The following is a 17252-nucleotide window of genomic DNA, read 5'->3' as shown; positions in this document are numbered from 1 at the left end:
CGTGTGATGCGGATGCCTGTGTCGATCTTGAGGCGCAAATCATGGGTATATAGTTCAGTGCCCTGCTTGTACTTGGGCGACAGTTCTGCATTTTTTACTCTTGGACTGAGATGCCCCTGGTTCCCTTGCTGATGCTGTGAAGCCCAGCAGGCCAGCACGGCACACAGCTAGAATATGCTTGCAGGGTTGCAGCTGCCTGAGATCGATGATGAAATACAGCAACTTCTTCCCCAATCCCGTGGTTTTAACTGTTCACATACAGATTCGTAGAAATTTCTGCGTTCCGAACACCTGAAGCATAGCATCAACACAACGACAACGAAACGAATGATCTTGACATGACGAATGACTCGTAATAACCAACATAGGGAAACATCATTTAGTATTGAATCAGCAAATTATCGTTACAGCTTTGGAGCAACCTCGTCGTGATTTCATCTCGGGCACGGTAAAACAACCCATGATACACGGACGGATTCGAATGCTCGATCCCCTAGCTCTGCCGCTAGCTACAAGCATCAAACAGCGGCTAGCTAAACTAAAGCCGGAGAAGGCGCCGGAGCTCGTCGGTGGCGCCGACGTCCACGGCCCCGCTTGCGGCCACCTCCACGGCGCAAGCTGTCGGCGCCTTCGCCTTCGCCGTGGCCAGGAGCGACGTCGGCATCGGGACGCTGCTCGGCGGCGGCGACACCGAGTAGAGCGACGTCCACCCCGTCGCCTCCTCCTGTCCGGCCGCCGGCCTTTTCTTGGACGGCGCCGCCACCACGATCGGCGCCGACGCCCCGGGCTTCCTGGGGCTCGACGACGGCGCGGCGTGGCGCGGCTTCTTGGCTCGCAACACCGGGCGGGTGCTCTGCGGGGCCTGGAGGTGCACGGGCAGGGGCAGGAGCGGAGGCTGAGGCGCCGGCGCCGGCGCCGGCGCCTGAGGGAACGGGTGCGCCATGGCAGGGTGGTGGTGGATGCTGCCGCTGTAGTACGGCTTGCGAGCCATCAAGGAAGGTGATTTCGCCGCTGAGCTGCTCAAGGATTTCAAACCACTCTCCATCTTCTGAAGTTCTAAACGCTTAACGGTGACCTGAGAGCAGCGGCAGCTAATTACGTAGATCTAAGAGAAGTTTAGAACCGAAACAAATTAACCAGATGCCTATGGAACAAACGATAGAAATCAAACTCCGACCAACAAAAACAGGTGGAGATGTACGAAAGCGAAGGAAACTAAAAAAAAGCTTTGCTTGCTTGCAGATCTAGATCGAATAAAACAGATCAAGATAGCAGCAGCACTTGCATAAGCGGAAAGAAAAGAAAAAAGAAAAGAAAAAAAAAGGTTAGTTAGCTGTGGGAAAGACGAACAGATCTGAGGAGGAAGCTATGGTATCGTGTCAGCTGGTACAGGTATCCGTTGAGGTCGTGCCCGTGCACGCACCCCTGCATTTATATACAGCCGCGGCAACGGGCAAACCGGCTGGCCAGTACCACGCCACCCCGCTCCCCACGGATACTTCGTGGCCGGTGTTAACGACTTTCCTCGGGCGCAGCATCGTGCCGTGAACGTGCCGCCCCGTGCTTGCAGTTGCAGCTTCCGTTGCCTTTCCTCGGACGACGACTGGACGAGCAGAATGATTTGTTTTCTGTTCGGGCGGGGTGCAGGTGGGAGCGAGGTCGCGTGGAGATCTCGGTCGCGTGCAGCGCCGACAGCCCGGGGGAGGGCCCGAGGCAGAGAGGACGGCCGCCGGCCGTGCAGCGCGAGCCGTCCGATCGACAAGCCCGATCGGAACTTGAGTTTTATCGCCGCGCGCGCGGTCAAGACTCGAGACCGGGCGTTCAGTGTAGTGTACGCGCGCGCGATGCCTCGCCGGCTAGTCACGTCTCCGCTGCCGCGGCTCGGTGAGCAGACAAAGGAAGGAGGAACCGTAGGTACGCATTTTAAGCCCTGAATTTGTAGACAAGTTCAGAATGTATCATCCTTCTAATCGTTATAAAGTTGGTTATTCGTATTCTTAAACCCGTTTGATCTCGACCTCGAGAATGTTTGGAAGGCCAAGATTGCTGAAATCGTGGTTTCTTGCAAGCAGCATTGAAGAAACTGTGGTTGGGATGTTCTCTTGCTGCGGATGCGTTGCGTTTGAACGCGTGCGTATGTAAAATTGGATCGTGGAGCAACAAATGCCAGCAATTGGATGTATTACTTTTATGTTGTGCTGACCGAGTCTTTCATGCCGCATAAACCCAGTTCTGCTGTCCGGGGAACTGGCGACGGGAGCGGCACTGATGTGGGAAGGGGGTGGCAGGTGTCATCGAGACATTCGCTAGGTGTCAACCAGTTCAACGATAGTCGAGCCGCAGATGATAACCATGACTTGTGCAAACGTATGTCATGTTACCCACACAGTGTTGCTCAACCACGTCAACTTGCTCCACGAGCTCGGGAACGACCTATAGGATGGCTACGACGTACGCTGCCTCCTTATCGAGGTGAACGCTCGTGCTTCGCCATTGCGGTGATCGTCTAGAGTTTCTTCTTCTCCTCTCTCTCAAGGAGGCATCCTAGACATTGGATTATTTTGAGATCAACGGTTCACGTGAGCTGTGTTTTTTGGCTTCATTTGGTTGCAGCTCACCACCACCATGTGGAGGGATCGGCTCAACAAATCAACTTGTTCCACGAGTTCGGGCATGACCTATAGGATGGTTACAACGTACACAACCTCCTTATCGAGGCGGACGCTCATGACTTCGCCACTGCGGTGACCGCCTTGACCTCGCTACTCGCCGTTGTGTTAGTGACCTCACAGTTGGCTACATTTTGTTGTTATGTTAGTGAACCTCACAGTTGGGTACATTTTGTTGGGATCACTTAGGGCATGTGCAATGGGGTGACGTCAGCCTTTTCTTAGCGACGCCACATAGGATAAAATCTGACGTGAAAGAGAGAGAAATAAAAAAAAGTCACAAGTCTTTTCTTAATTAAGAGATGATCTCTTCATAAGAATGATAAGTCAAAGATAAGTCAAATTTCCCATTGTACTGGATTTTGCCTTTTCTTAGCATTTATTTAGTTAATTTTATTCATCTAATCAGTAATTTTGAGATATAACATTAAGAGATAACCCATTGTACAACATATTTTGTTGCCTTTTCTAAATGTCGTGGAACACTTAAGATAAGTCAGTCTTATCAACCATTGTACATGCCCTTAAGGCTTCGTTCGGTTGTGCCCAAACCCCATAGAACAAAAGGATTGGCAGGGATTGAGAGGAAATGTAGTTCATTTTTCCTTTAATCCCTCCCACTCCCCCTCAGTACAAGGGGAATTTTTGGAAAACGAACAAGCGCTAACGAGGTTTAGTTCCCCGAGGTATCGATCGGATTATCAAGGAGAGGGTACCAACTTCAGATAACTCCAGGATTAGGAGGTAAAGATTTATTTCCGACTCCGTGTGGGTTTGTGGGTGCACGGTCACGGACTTGTGCTTCTGGTGCGCTTTCAATTTTCCTCGTGCCGGTGGCATAAAGCGCGGGGATTGCTTTAAGTTTGGACGGTCACCTGCTTGGCCCACCTTGTGTACGAAAGATGGCTGTTGCAAACGAACGTACCATCCTGGCACGAAGAGGGACGTACAGGCCTTGGGCCGTAGAATTGTCAAGGAGATCAGCTCACTGGCTCACGCCTCAAGGCCCATTTGCTTCCATCTGGCAGCACGTGAGATGCGCTCGCTTGACCGATCTTTCGCTCTTTCCTATCCAGACAAATTTCTTCGGACGACGCAACGTCTTCGTCAGATATGCTATTCGCGATCTTATCCGACGTTGCCGACACTTGGCCGGTCCGACGCTGGACAACGATCGCCATTTGTCTTCACGTTCATGCTCCGGAAAACTTCACGACGACCCGGGAGCCGAAGCATGAATCCACGTCGTTCTCGGAGCACTGTTGGCTGCTGCACGAGGGGACACGATCGCCCGCGCGCTGTCCGTGTCTAGCACGAGTACGTGATTCTGACTGCCCGGACCGGGTGGATCGATCGATGATTGATTGGTGCCTCGTCGTCGCTGCTAAGCCATGCAGCAAAGCCGTGACCTCATCCTCACGCCGATTCATTTGGATCCATCAAACGGTCACAGATTTGCAGCGGCTTCAATCACTGAATAAGAATAGTACTCCGTACGAAATTCTGTAAGCACTTGTGGACCTGATCTTATATTTGTGTATAGCTAACAAATATTGGTACGTAAGCTCAATATATGTGTAGGTGTTGTCTCGTTGAGATGCCTTTGTGCGCCTTATGTTCTGCCGCAACATCTAAACAAAACAAAACAAAACAAACAAACGGCAGAATAGGAGAAGCAAAACTTATGCAAACGAATCGACCGTCCTCAGCAACTGTCGGAGCCCCTCACTCCTGAACACCCACCCCGGCACATGCCGAGCTGGCAAGGCGTGCTCTGGCCCACGCAACAGCGGCACACAGAGGAGTACCGCGTCACCCCCGTTTAATTAGGCGTCGCTTCTGCTAAAATCCCCCACATCGGATCGCGGCCGCGTGTGCCGCAACGTGCCGACTGCCGAGAAGCGCCCGAGCCCGAGGCCTCCATCCCTCTCTCTCTGCATTTCCGTCCCGTTCTCCCAGACACATTCGATTCCTCCGCCTTCCCCTCCGCTCCGCCCCGTGCCCCCGTCCCGTCCAACCCAACCCAGGAAACCGAAGGATCTCTCCCCCTCTGACGAGCCCCCACCGCGTTCCATGGCAGCCTGCCGCGCCTCCCCCTGAACCGTGAGATCCTTCACCAACGAACGGAACGCGACCTCGCCCGCCGGCCACTCTGGTTCGTCCTCGCCTCTCCCTCCCTCCCTCTCTCTTTCCCTCCCCATCGTTCGCATCGTTCGTTCGTCCCTGCCGCCGCGTTCGGGCGATCCAATGATTTTCCGTTGCATGCACGAGTTTGGGGCGGGGGGCTACCTGGTCGAGTTCGTACCCGTAGGTTCGGAGATTTTGAATGTGTGGGGGCGTTGTTCTCTGCTGCGGCTGTCGGTGGATTCGTGTAGGTTTCTCTGTGCTAGGTGTAGTTAATCTGATCCGCTTCGAGGCGGACAACAACTCGCGGAAGGTGACCCCGATCCTTCGGCGTCGCTGATGTCAGGTGGGCGTTAGATGTCGAAGGCTTTGATCCATCGGTTTGGTGGCGCATCTGTGCGATTTCATTGAATTGCTGTTACGCGTCACAATGCTTTCATTGTCATGATCAGATCATGTTTGCCCTGAGCATACGTGGTGAATGGATAAATGCAGCACCCTTGTTTTTCCTCCATTTGGATGTAGTTGTATGTAGCAGTACGGATTTGTTGTCCCGGCAGTACGCGAACCCTGTAAACTTCATGCAGCTCTCCTTTAAATTGCCTGTTTTGGTTCATCAGTTTGATTTGACCTAACAATTTCGAAGAAATTATTATTTTGGGGAAGACTAAGATTACCTATATACGTTTTTTCTCTCTGAGCAGTTTCCTCACCCCTTTATTTTTTATTGGGAGATTCAATTGACCGTTCCTGATTTGACCCCAAATCCGAAACCTGCCTTAAAAGCAAAGATTATAGCACTAACCAGCCTCTTGAGCAAGAGCAATCTGCCAAAGTGCCACCTTCGAGGTTCTTTTCCTCCACCATGCAACTTGGTAGTGCCACCCTATATTATTCTGAAAGCGGTATGATCAACTCGAAAGCTACAGCTATTCTCCTTGCCCCAAGTACCTTTATCTTGTTACTGTTATCAAACCAATTGGCATTAGCTGTGCTAAGCTTTGTTTTAGCAATAATCAGCCTGTCGTTTTCACTAATTTAAAGAACTTTCCACTTAGTCTTTTGTATATGTGCGCTGATGTGTTAATTCCATACTGTGGTGGAATCTGCACTGATGGGGCCTTTCCAGTTTCTAGTGTGGGAAGTTGCTTTACGCCGCTTTTCAGAAGCAGTGTTAATCTGCTTGTGGTATTTGGGGTATTTTCATGCCATCTGCATATTGAATAGGATATTGCAGAAAAGAATAGGGTGGAAGGTTGGTGCTATGAAGTTTGCTGCTTCTGGTTGTCCCTTGGCAATTTAGAAGTATTCTTTTAATGTTTTTTTATTTGACTATTTTGTGTAATTGGTTTTGGAACTTGTTATAGAAAGCTGGCATGCGTTTTCAGGTCTTAGAAGCAATAAAAGATGGGCGTAATCAGCACAGTGCTTGGTTTCTCTGGATTTGGCTTTGGATTCTCAGCTGGTATTGTTATTGGGTACTACTTCTTCATCTACTTCCAGCCAACTGATGTCAAGGTGGGGAATTTTCTTTGATCGAACCTCTTTTTTCTTACTTTCTATTATCATTGCCTTGATGTATGTGGATCTAACCCATGACTTAAGTATTCTATTGTTTGATTTTTGTGTTTTCAAACACTACCTTTCCCTGATACTCTATGTATGCATGTACATTTGATACATTGTATACTTGAATAGATTGGGGCCACGGTGTTTGCCTCCCAAGTCCCATGCATGGCAACATATGGTGTTGTCGCATAAGTTAACTGTATCCCCAAAATCAATAATGTAGCAGTCACTGTTGTAAACTCGAAAACTACCTCATTTTGGCAACTTTTGTGGCTCCATGAATGATCCAAGGATCTCTGTTCAGTAAAACCATCTGTTCTCTAGATTATAAAATATCAGAACCTGTGAAGAATACGTTGGTCTATTTTGAGTTTGCTGGATATGGTCATCTTTATCATGTTGCAGCTTTTGGGTTTGAGTAATACGTGCATCTTTCAAAGGATGTAAATCTTCATTATTTTAGTGGTTAGTCTGCTTTGTTTTCAAATTCTGCCTAATTTCATATGTTTTCCTTTTCTCAAACACATCCGTTCTCCACTTGCTTATAACTGATATGTGATGTTTATTATGTTCAAACTCAGTATTACATTGTGGTAAATTTTCTTATTACCATTCAGGATGTCAACGTTCGCCCACTTGTGGAATATGACACGAAATCTTTGGATGGCATCCTTCCTGAAATTCCCATGTGGGTCAAGAATCCTGACTATGATAGAGTATGCTTCCCCATATTTCAAGCTAGCAGCTACTTGCTGAATAAACTCATTTACTCAAGCAATACCAGTTTAGCTATTATATATCCTCATTTCCCTCCTTTTGGTTGTTAGATTGATTGGCTGAACAGGTTTTTGGAATTGATGTGGCCTTATCTTGACAAGGTACTTGCTGGTGTCAATTCTCTGAGCACGAGATGTTTATCTCTGGTTGACACTAAACTTTCATTACTATTTCTCCTGTAGGCTATCTGCAGAACTGTGCAGGATATTGCAAAACCAATTATTAAAGAGAACACTGAAAAATATAAGATAGATTCTGTTGAGTTCGAAGCACTTACTCTGGGTAGCTTACCACCCACTTTTCAAGGTCAGTAGTATTCTTTAGACATAAGGCACTAGGTTCTGCTTTGGTAGAAAGGTTAAAATAAGGTTAGATTCTTTGGCTAAAATAAGGTTAGTAGTATCGTGTTCTTTTTTTTTCCTACACATGCAGAATACAGCTGTATTTTACATGGTCTTTGTTCCAAACATTTCCTTTTGTAGTAATAGTAATAAGATGCGACATATTTTGCTTGACTTGGCTGTAAACAGCTGTACCCTCTTTATATGGCGATTGTTGAGTTTGAGTTCTCTATCGACTTCCTGAGTTGTAGTTGTATCACTATGTAGGTTCATGTGTAATGAAATTAACACCTTTGAAAGTAGTCATGTTTTTAGAACCTAGTATTGCTGATGATATGTAATATGGAGAGATTGCTTCCACTCTAGTTAATCTGCTACATGCTGTGTATAACATAGGACGCCGCATTTATAAGGACTGCTGCCTTCCGTTTTTCCGTGGATAGTTGTTGGCATTTAGGTGTATGCTTGTGATAATGATGTCCTTTGAACTCTCTTCATATCCTGGTGTTACGTCAGATTGATTATGTGTGATGTCAATTGTTTTACACTTGATGCACTCCCCAGGAATGAAAGTCTATGTCACAGAAGAAAAAGAGTTGATAATGGAACCATCTCTCAAGTGGGCTGCAAATCCGAATATCACCGTTGTTGCAAAGGCTTATGGATTGAAAGCAACTGTACAGGTATTCTTTCTGTCATAGTGTCATGAGCTGAAGTTTAATGCTTACCTATGTGATTTGTTGAATTTAACCTAGTGATGCCTTTTTTTTTGTATGCTCTTTTAGATTGTGGATCTGCAAGTCTTTGCTTCACCTCGTATTACTCTGAAGCCGTTGGTGCCTACATTCCCTTGCTTTGCTAACATCCTTGTCTCTCTTATGGAGAAGGTCTGCAAATGATTGCTTGTATTTTTACTACGCTGCTGATCCACTTTTTTTAATAGTTTTTTACTAGTTCTAATTGGTTTTGCAGCCTCATGTTGATTTTGGGCTAAAACTTTTTGGAGCAGATTTAATGGCTATCCCTGTTCTTTATAGATTTGTTCAGGTATTCCCGACTCCCATTCTGAATTTCTCATGTTTAAGTTTCTTTATTTATCACACTTAAGTTAGGTATTCACTCATCAAATTTGCTGTGCACCATCATAAATTGATGATGGAATCGACCAAATCCTGGGCCACTGGCCGAGCACTGTCAATGTCTAAAAGGCACATGACTTGCGCAGGTGCGAAAGCTCCGGTGGGTGAGAATGAATGAATTGCCACAACTCTTTAATATTCACATCAAACTTATGATATGCTACTGTATCTTCACCCTGTTATTGATCTGCATGTGCTTAAGCGCTCATACAAAATGACATTTTTGCGTACCCAGAGCTAGATTTCCTCCTTGTTATAATTACATGTCGATAGCCTATATTTGTTGTTACTATTCGGTGTCTAGTTCACTCATTGCAGTGTGTGCTGCATTTCTGAAACCTGAAGTGTCGTATCTTGCTTCGCCCTCAACTATTCTGTTTTGTGTATTTGCAGGAGACCATCAAGAAGCAAGTTGCGAGCATGTACTTGTGGCCAAAGACACTGGAAGTCCCTATAATGGATCCTTCAAAGTAAATTCCTCACCACTTTGGTTGTTTGGTTATTGTTTTTAGAATATTTGTTGCTAATGGTTTTCCGCGTATTCCCAGAGCATCGAAGAGGCCTGTTGGAATTCTACTTGTGAAGGTTGTAAGGGCTCAAAATCTGAAAAAGAAGGATCTGTTGGGTAAATCAGACCCATATGCAAAACTTAAGATGTCAGATGACAAGCTTCCATCCAAGAAAACAACCGTAAAGCGCAGCAATCTCAATCCAGAGTGGAATGAAGATTTCAAATTTGTTGTAACAGATCCAGAAAACCAGTCTCTGGAAATTAATGTCTTCGACTGGGAACAGGCATGGCTTGTTTTGTTTATGAATCTGCTGTAGTGTTTCATCTTATATGTTACCAAAGAATAATCAGTTATTTCTGTGATATGTCTAGGTTGGAAAACATGAAAAGATGGGCATGAACAGGGTTCTGTTGAAAGACCTTCCCCCAGAGGAGACTAAAGTTACAAATCTTAACTTACTGAAGACCATGGATCCAAATGATATACAAAATGAGAAATCTCGTGGTCAGATTACTCTGGAGCTGACATATAAGCCTTTCAAGGAAGAAGATATGGAGAAAGAGAGCATGGATGGTACTGATGAAGTACAAAAAGCACCAGAAGACACTCCAGCTGGTGGTGGGCTGCTCTATGTTATTGTTCATGAAGCTCAAGATCTTGAAGGGAAGCATCACACAAACCCATACGCGAAGATAATTTTTAAAGGAGAAGAGAAGAAGACAAAGGTATTTATGACTTTCCGTATATGCACTTTAACATCACAATTTGGAAATGTTCTGATATGATTTCATGCTGCATGGCACCCAAATTCCTTCCTCTCTACCAGGTTATCAAGAAGAATAGGGATCCACGGTGGGAGGATGAATTTGAGTTTGTTTGTGAGGAGCCACCTACAAACGATAAGTTGCACGTTCAAGTCCTAAGTAAAGCTGGAAAGAAAGGGATATTACATGGCAAGGTATGATTTTTGGTTGCTCTGCAACTTGATTAGGGGAAATAATAATAACAGAGAACCTCAATTTTAGTTTAGAACAGATGTTTCGTGACTTGTCACCATCGTCAAGCTCACTACTTGCTGCTTACATCAGTTTCTTTTTTTACATCTATTCTCCATTGTTTATTTGATACTTTAATCATTCAATTTGTATGTCTTTCTTCTGTACATTCTTGGGTTGTCTGAAACTGTCTTACCCTGATGCTTATATTATGTTGCTACAGGAAACCTTGGGCTACATTGATATAAGCCTGGCAGACGTGATCAGCAACAAGCGGATTAACGAAAAGTACCATCTCATCGACTCGAAAAATGGGCAGATACAAATTGAGTTGCAGTGGAGAACTTCATAGGACCTGTGCGGAAAGTGGCAATGCTTGGGCGTTGCGAGGTACATGGAGAACCCATGCCATAAAGCAGTCCTTGAATACCTGTAATTGGAGTCCATGTAGATATTTCCTTTGTTTCTAGACATCTGTTTCATCTTGTTGGGATTTTCTGTTAATGACTCGAATGTTTTCTTCAGACAACCTAGACTTGTTATTGACAACGGAAATGGAATTATAGCTTCTTTGTGATGACAGGGTGTGCTCCTCTTAGTTTGCAGTTTTAACTATCTATATGCAGGAACATAACCCTGTTGTATTATTATTATGCAACCTGTGTCCGCTCAGATGGTGCAAACTGCTCTTAGTTTGCATTTTTAACTATCAGATCTCGTTGAGGGGAGTAGGATTTTACTACTCTCTCTCCGGTCGGAATTACTTGTCAAAATATTACATATACTTATACACTTTTTACACATAGATACATCCGTATTTGGCAAATTTGAGACGAGGTAGTAGTTCATTGAGCGGGAAGGGCACCGAGGATTATTGCAGGCGATATAAGGCGCCGTGGTCGGTGGAGCCTGATGCAATAGCGAAAAAAATGGCTGAATGCTACTCCGTACATTACAAAATAACTGCTGTCATCTGCTACCAAAATCGGAACATCTCCAGTCTCCACACACAGACCATTAACCACTTTAAACCAGCCTGATTTTGAATCGATAACAGATAAAAACACCTCTTCGTCACACAAAAAGGAAAAGCAAGGCGCAAGTTCATTTACAGCAAGTAAATGAGCTCGAAGCATTTCTGTGCCTACTACGCTAGTGCCATGGAGTAAGAACCAGGTACCAGGCTAGTAAATCAGACTTCTCCAGCCTACAATTACACTAGAAGTTTACAACTGTATACATTTTATACAGTGACCTACACCAACTTGGGGCAATGGCACACTCAGGTCAGCAGCCTCTTCATGTCAAGGACACGGTCTGAGCTCCGCTTGAAGTTGTACACCGACTCGAACGCCTCCATGCAGACGCTGGCAAAGCCTGTCATTGCCTGGAAAACATTGGGGAAGCCTGTCTGAAGGTTGTTCAAAGTCATTGCTCTCGTGACGCCAACGCTCTTCTGGTACTTGCTCTTCTCCTCATCTGCCCTGTTTCTCAAGGTCTCCACCTTTGCCCGCTTTTCTGATACCGGCAACTTCCGTGTCATTTCTCCATGACCTTCAGCAGAGTACGGCCCATATTTGGCCTCCAGGGATCTCAGTTCCTCCGTCTTCTTCTCGAATTCTTTGAATGCAGCTTCTGACCTCTTCTTTTCCTTTTGCTCCTCTGCTTGCTGGACTACAATAGCATGGATCACTGTTAGGAGAGTTTTGATCCCTTCTGAAGCCACCTTATCGGGGATTCGGTCAATAGCTAACTGCCATTCCTCACACAAGCTGTAGATATCAGAGTTCTGAATATTTTTGATAAGTGGATTGTGATGGCATTGGAACAGGGAGAGGCGAAGCCAGCCGGTCAATGAGTAGACATAATCCCTCTGGGACTTAACCAGACTACAGAATGCTGAGTACCACCTATCCACCTCTATCTCAAGCTGGAGAGCTGCTTGCCGATGGGCATTGGAAGTTGGGTTTGTACTCAAGGAACTGGTGAGGTATTCAAGCTGCTGCACCATGTGGGTCTGCACTTGATGGCACTCATACATGCCCCTCCACATGCTCATCAAGCTGGAATTCACAAAAGGAAATATACATGAGAACAGAAAAAATATACATATTGCTAAAGAGAGGAAAATGTACTGCAGGAAATAAATGATGTGTCAGGGTATCTGACTTGTACTTCGAGTGTATTGATATATATTCATAGGAGCCCCCTTCAAACTGCAACAGGGGATAGCTTGTATTCTAGTACAGAATTAACTGAAGTAAAGTGCACTAACGACACTGAGTAATTGATAGTACTTCAATTATGTAGTACTACAAACAAACATGGTCTGCAAAGTAGATGTATGAACTTGTATTTGATAATAGTACCAAAGTACCTCTTTCCTTTAGAGATGTAATGATGTTAGACAAAGAATACACTGAGTTTAGCTCATCATGTCCTTGATGAAAAACGACATGCGAACTTCAGAAGTCCAAGTGAGACACACAATTGCTGATACCAAAGCAGAGGTGCCACGAACAAGGAACTCAAATGATCTTTTCTCCTTTTCCTTTATTAAGCAAAGTTCATCAAAAAACAAGAGTAAATTTCACAGAACCACAGGTTTTGAGGCAGGCTTCTCAACAAGCACGTACTTTTGCTAATTTGTCCGCAAAACCACACGTGGTTTTTGTGTCCAACTGTCTCACCGCACCCAAAACACTGGTTTAAGCGCTCTTGACGGTATTTCTTACATGTGGGTCCCACATGTCAGACGGGACGCTTTTTTCATCAAACCCCTTGCCCTTTTTTCTTTTTTTGCCCCTCCTCTCTTCTTCTTCTACCACCTATGGCAGTCCCGCAGCTGGGGGCTACCCTATGGCACTCCACTGGACCTACGACGACGCCACGGCGTCCCTCTCGCTGGCCTTCATGGCTTCGCCAGCCAGGCCTGGCAGCTGTGTCGCTTGGGGCCTCAACCCCACCAGCAGCGGCATGGCCGGCGTGCAGGGCGCTCATCGCCCTCAGGCCGTCTTCCTCGGTGCCGGTGGGCATCAAGACGTACATCACGGGAAGCTGCAGCTGAAGAAGGGGATGAAGGAGGTGAACCAGGTCCGGCAGGGGGGCGGGAGGCAGCAGGGTGGCTGGCGGGCAGTAGCTTGGGCGGGGCGGCGGTCAGCGCGGAGGGCGGGGTGGCGGTCGGCTGGCAGCAGGGAGGGCGGGGCGGCCGGGCGGGCAGCAGGTAGGGCGGGCGGTGGGCAGCGCGGAGGGCGGGCGGCGGGCAGCAGGCAGGGATGCCGCAGCTGGCCAGTTCCATTGGTAGAAGAAGAAGAAGAAAAAAGAGAGGACGAGGCAAAAAAAAAGAAAAAAAGGCAAGGGGTTTGATGAAAAAGCATCGCGTCTGACACACAGTACCCACATGTAAGAAATACCGTCAATTGCGCTTAAACCATTGTTTTGGGTGCAGTGAGACAGTTGGGACACAAAACGTGTGGTTTTGCGGACAAATTAGCAAAAGTACGTGCTTGTTGAGAAGTCTGCCTCAAAACCTGTGGTTCTGTGAAATTCACTCAAAAAACAATGAACTAGCCAGCTAGATGTTCAAAAACAAACTTCCTAAAGACAGTTCCAATTGCAGTAAAAAGAATCACTACTAATCATCAGACTCATAGGATCAAGCAATGGAATGTCAACCACCGCTATCACCTCAAAGGCCTGATGTGCAATGATGCCGGGGGCTGGGAGATCTCCCAGCAGGTCTAGCTAGTATACTGACCAAAATCAATGAACAGAAGATTCAGTCAGGGCGGTCTAAACATGGAGATCCCACCAGCACAGCACTACGCCACACTACTTCACTACTTGAATGCTCACCCATATCAGTGAAAAGTGACTTGGTATAGTGCCAAAGGTGCATTTAGATGAGTAGAGAGGATCAAAGAAAAACAGCAGCATGGTGCGAAGCTGACGTCGATAGGATCAAAAGGGTAAAGAACTAATGGCTCTGCTGTTCTCACAGGCCCCGCTTCGGAAAGCCTAGTACTGTGCCCCATACTAGTCTAGCATAGCCACACCACCAAGCTGACATGAAAGTATGCAAAGAACTACAAAAGAGTAGATGGGTGAACTGATGAAGGATAGTGCTGTACTGACCCAGCAACCAGCTCAAGAAGCTGAGGAAATAGCTCCGATTCTCTCAGCCTAATGATCTCGGAGGTGGTGGTGTCGATGGACTGAGTGGCCACCAGCATCTTGGATTCCAGGCTCTCCATCTCCATCCTGTTCTTTTCCATCTTCAGGTAGTCCACACCTCTCACCTCCTGCTTCCTCAGCAGCCCCACCTTCTTGTCATGCTCCTGCTTAAACCCCTCATAACTCTGCCAGATTGGTTGCTCAGTTAGAGAAAGTGTCACAGAAATATCTGCCAAGTATTGATGTAAGAAAAGGGGAAAACACTGCAAAGTCATGTCCTATCAAAAGGATCATAAGAATTTCTATCTTTAAAGTTGTAAATAAAGCTGACATTTCATGATTACTTACTAAAGGACGATCAGAGGAACTTAAACACACTATCTTTACCATGGCACAGAAAACAGCATTCAGAGAACACAAATCACTTAAAATTCCAATCTTTACAGCTCCTCACCGACTAAGCCTTTCATGATTATACAATTGAGATAAAATAAAGCACAAAGATCATCTTTCTACTTGGAAGAATCCAAAAGCACTTACAGTGCATATCATATTTACAGAAGCTCCTGACACTGGGGCATAAACTACTGCTAACTGAACACACTATGCAATTAGTATACATGTGCCCACTAGGTACTTTTCTTCAGACAAAACCAATTGCCACCCCACTGAATCATTCTTAGTATCTCTCGTCACAGCATAATATGATAATAATCAAGAGTACTGGCTACTGCTAGCAACACTGTAAAAGGAGGCTACTCCTCAAAAGCAGTAAGCCACTCATTCAATCCTTGAGATCTAGCCAAGGTATACATTTCGATGAATATGTCTGTTCAAGCTACTGTACAGTTTGACGATTCAAAGTTCAAGCTACTCATAATGAAGTTACAGATTCAACACGATTCACGCACCTTGACCTCAAGAAACAGCTTCTTCTCCCAGGCGTAGAGCCTCTCCACGGTGGAGGAGTGGCTAAGTATTCCACAGCCTCCCCCATTGCCCATCCCTTCGTCTCCTCCCCCGAACCTGGAGAAGCCATTGCTACCTTTTCCATACCCTCCTCCACCCCAGGACCACCCCACCGGCTTCAAGTTCTTGCCATAGCTCAGCACCCTCCCTGAAACATCAGTTAATCCCATCGCACGTAGCAAAGAGATTCGTCAGAAATAAGCGAAATGTGAGCACAAGGGAGGAATTAGTCGATCAAAAGCGAGTCGATCTATTGATTTGTCTTGCCTGGGAGGCTGTGGTTGGTCTCGGGAAGCTCGCAGATGGGGGCCTCGAGAAGCGCGGCGACACGGGCGCCGGCGTCGGCCGCCTTGAGGAAGTACTCGTCCAGCTCGGTGGCGATCTCAGCGAGGTCCTTCTTCCCGGTGGCTCCGCGGGGCACGGCGACGACTGTGAGCTCGCTCTGGGTGGAAGTGGTGGTGACGACAGACGGGGCCGGGGCGGGGGCTGTTGCGGCGGCGGCAGTGACGACGGGCGGCGCGGTGGCCGTGGGGGCGTCGATGGTGGATGCGGCGTCGTCCCAGTCGACATCGTCGGCGGGGGAGCGGGAGGATGAGGGCGCGAAGGGGTCCCAGAAGTCCCAGCTGGACGGCATTGGGGGCGGCGGCGGAGGGGGCAGGATTTGGGACGCGCTGATCGAGGAAGAGGTTGTCGTCCAGGAGGTGGTGGTCGGGGTGGGGCTTAGCGGCGGGAGCGGGGGCGGCGGCGGAGGGGGAGGAGGCGGCGGCGGGGGGGAGGGCGGAGCCGTGGGCGGGTGGAGGGGGCGCGGATAGGAATCGGCCTCGGCGGTGGCGAACTGGAGCAGGGCGGCGCCCGTGGCCCGCAGCGAGCGGAGGTAGAGCGCATGCGCCGCCGCCATGTCCCGGCGCGCCTGGACCAGGTGCTTTGTGTACCGCCGCCGCGCCTTGCACCGCGACACCGCCTCCTGCCGCTCCAGCCGCGATTGGCAGCAGCCCATCTCGCCGCCGACTCTCTCTCTCTCTCTCTCTCTCTGAGGATCCAAACACACGCCCAAATTCTTAGCTAAGGTAGGCAGTGACCGTTGGTTTGCACTGCTGAGTCTCCTCTGAGTCCTCCCCCCTCTTGACGCCTCTTTCCTTTTACCTCGCCTCCTTGCAAGGGAGAGTGGGACTGTGGCCTGTGGGAGCTGGAGCTGGAGCTGAAAAGTAACCGGCTGGCTGCTTGGCTCGCAGCAACAGCGGCACAGCGTGCAGTGAGGTGGAGCAGCAGCAGCAGCACACAGGTAGAGTGTGGCTGGCCGAGTAGAGAGAGAGACAGTGTTTGGAGCAGCGTGCATGCGACCGGTGTCTTTCTCGGGCTCCCTCCACAATGCCCTCGGCCTTTCCCTTTCCGCTGCCGCGCGGCTCGGGGGCAGCGTGGGGAGTTCATCAGCCCCCGCGTCACCAACGGTCGCGCACTCGTGCCAAAGCGATGACGTCCGGAGATCTCCGGCTCCCGGGTCGGGGGGTGTTTGAGACATTCAATGCCCTCCCTGGATTGCGATTGATCGGCGATTAACACGCGGCCAGCTGGTGGGGGGATTTGAATTCGCGGATGCGCCGCTGTTAATTGCGCTCCCGGCGAGACGGGTTTCCGAGTTCCGACGTGCCGTATGGTGGTAGCGAGCGGGCTACTAGCGGCTAGCGCGCGCGTGCCCGAGGGTGCACCGGTTCTACTGCCTTTCGCTTCGATCGCTTTTTGTGACCCCAAGGAAGGCCGAGCCTCTGTTCGACTTTTGCTTTTGTGACCTGTACCGGATATACGGTGCGTCCGCACGACTGGCCACGAGGGCCCAGGGCCCAGGATTAGACTAACCACATGGCCAAAAACTAACCATAGGTGAGTAGATAGTACTGAGCAGTACTCCTCTTTTTCGGTTTGCAAGCCCTGGAAAACAAAATTAATCACATTTACACTAATTTCTGTATAATTTTAGTTCTTGACG

At 47.9% G+C, this 17252-nt stretch overlaps 3 protein-coding genes across 3 annotated transcripts; 1 reads left to right on the top strand and 2 right to left on the bottom strand.

Moving 5' to 3' along the window:
- Positions 1-538: 538 nt before the first annotated feature.
- LOC104585132 (vegetative cell wall protein gp1) lies at positions 539-1045 on the bottom strand. The gene has a single exon (XM_010241131.1). It carries the CDS (start codon positions 1043-1045, stop codon positions 539-541), a length of 507 nt encoding a protein of 168 aa, XP_010239433.1.
- A 3492-nt stretch (positions 1046-4537) lies between these two features.
- On the top strand, positions 4538-10708 carry LOC100834146 (synaptotagmin-2). Its single transcript, XM_003578482.3, has 13 exons — positions 4538-4824; positions 6182-6311; positions 6980-7078; positions 7190-7240; positions 7322-7445; positions 8045-8163; positions 8266-8367; positions 8453-8527; positions 9013-9089; positions 9168-9414; positions 9503-9856; positions 9958-10089; positions 10350-10708. The coding sequence occupies exons 2-13, from the start codon at positions 6201-6203 to the stop codon at positions 10476-10478; spliced, it is 1620 nt and encodes a 539-aa protein (XP_003578530.1). The 5' UTR covers positions 4538-4824; positions 6182-6200; the 3' UTR covers positions 10479-10708.
- Positions 10709-11056: 348 nt separating this feature from the next.
- On the bottom strand, positions 11057-16627 carry LOC100833837 (nitrate regulatory gene2 protein). Its single transcript, XM_003578481.4, has 4 exons — positions 15536-16627; positions 15211-15416; positions 14261-14484; positions 11057-12189 (listed from the first exon to the last, which is right to left on the bottom strand). The coding sequence occupies exons 1-4, from the start codon at positions 16602-16604 to the stop codon at positions 11409-11411; spliced, it is 2280 nt and encodes a 759-aa protein (XP_003578529.2). The 5' UTR covers positions 16605-16627; the 3' UTR covers positions 11057-11408.
- Between the last annotated feature and the right edge of the window lie 625 nt (positions 16628-17252).

This window comes from Brachypodium distachyon, chromosome 4 (genome assembly GCF_000005505.3).
Source record: "Brachypodium distachyon strain Bd21 chromosome 4, Brachypodium_distachyon_v3.0, whole genome shotgun sequence".
Lineage (NCBI taxonomy): Eukaryota > Viridiplantae > Streptophyta > Magnoliopsida > Poales > Poaceae > Brachypodium > Brachypodium distachyon.
This window is presented reverse-complemented; position numbering and strand designations above follow the sequence as displayed.

Excerpts from the sequence above, each read along its gene's own strand:
- LOC100834146 (XM_003578482.3), top strand. The coding sequence starts at position 6,201 with ATGGGCGTAATCAGCACAGTGCTTGGTTTCTCTGGATTTGGCTTTGGA. Across the intron at positions 6,312-6,979 it reads TCCAGCCAACTGATGTCAAG|GATGTCAACGTTCGCCCACT; the intron begins GTGGGGAATTTT and ends ATTACCATTCAG. Across the intron at positions 8,368-8,452 it reads TTGTCTCTCTTATGGAGAAG|CCTCATGTTGATTTTGGGCT; the intron begins GTCTGCAAATGA and ends TTGGTTTTGCAG.
- LOC100833837 (XM_003578481.4), bottom strand. The coding sequence starts at position 16,604 with ATGCACGCTGCTCCAAACACTGTCTCTCTCTCTACTCGGCCAGCCACA. Across the intron at positions 15,417-15,535 it reads GACCAACCACAGCCTCCCAG|GGAGGGTGCTGAGCTATGGC; the intron begins GCAAGACAAATC and ends CTGATGTTTCAG. Across the intron at positions 12,190-14,260 it reads CTTCTTGAGCTGGTTGCTGG|CTTGATGAGCATGTGGAGGG; the intron begins GTCAGTACAGCA and ends TGTGAATTCCAG.
- LOC104585132 (XM_010241131.1), bottom strand. The coding sequence starts at position 1,045 with ATGGAGAGTGGTTTGAAATCCTTGAGCAGCTCAGCGGCGAAATCACCT.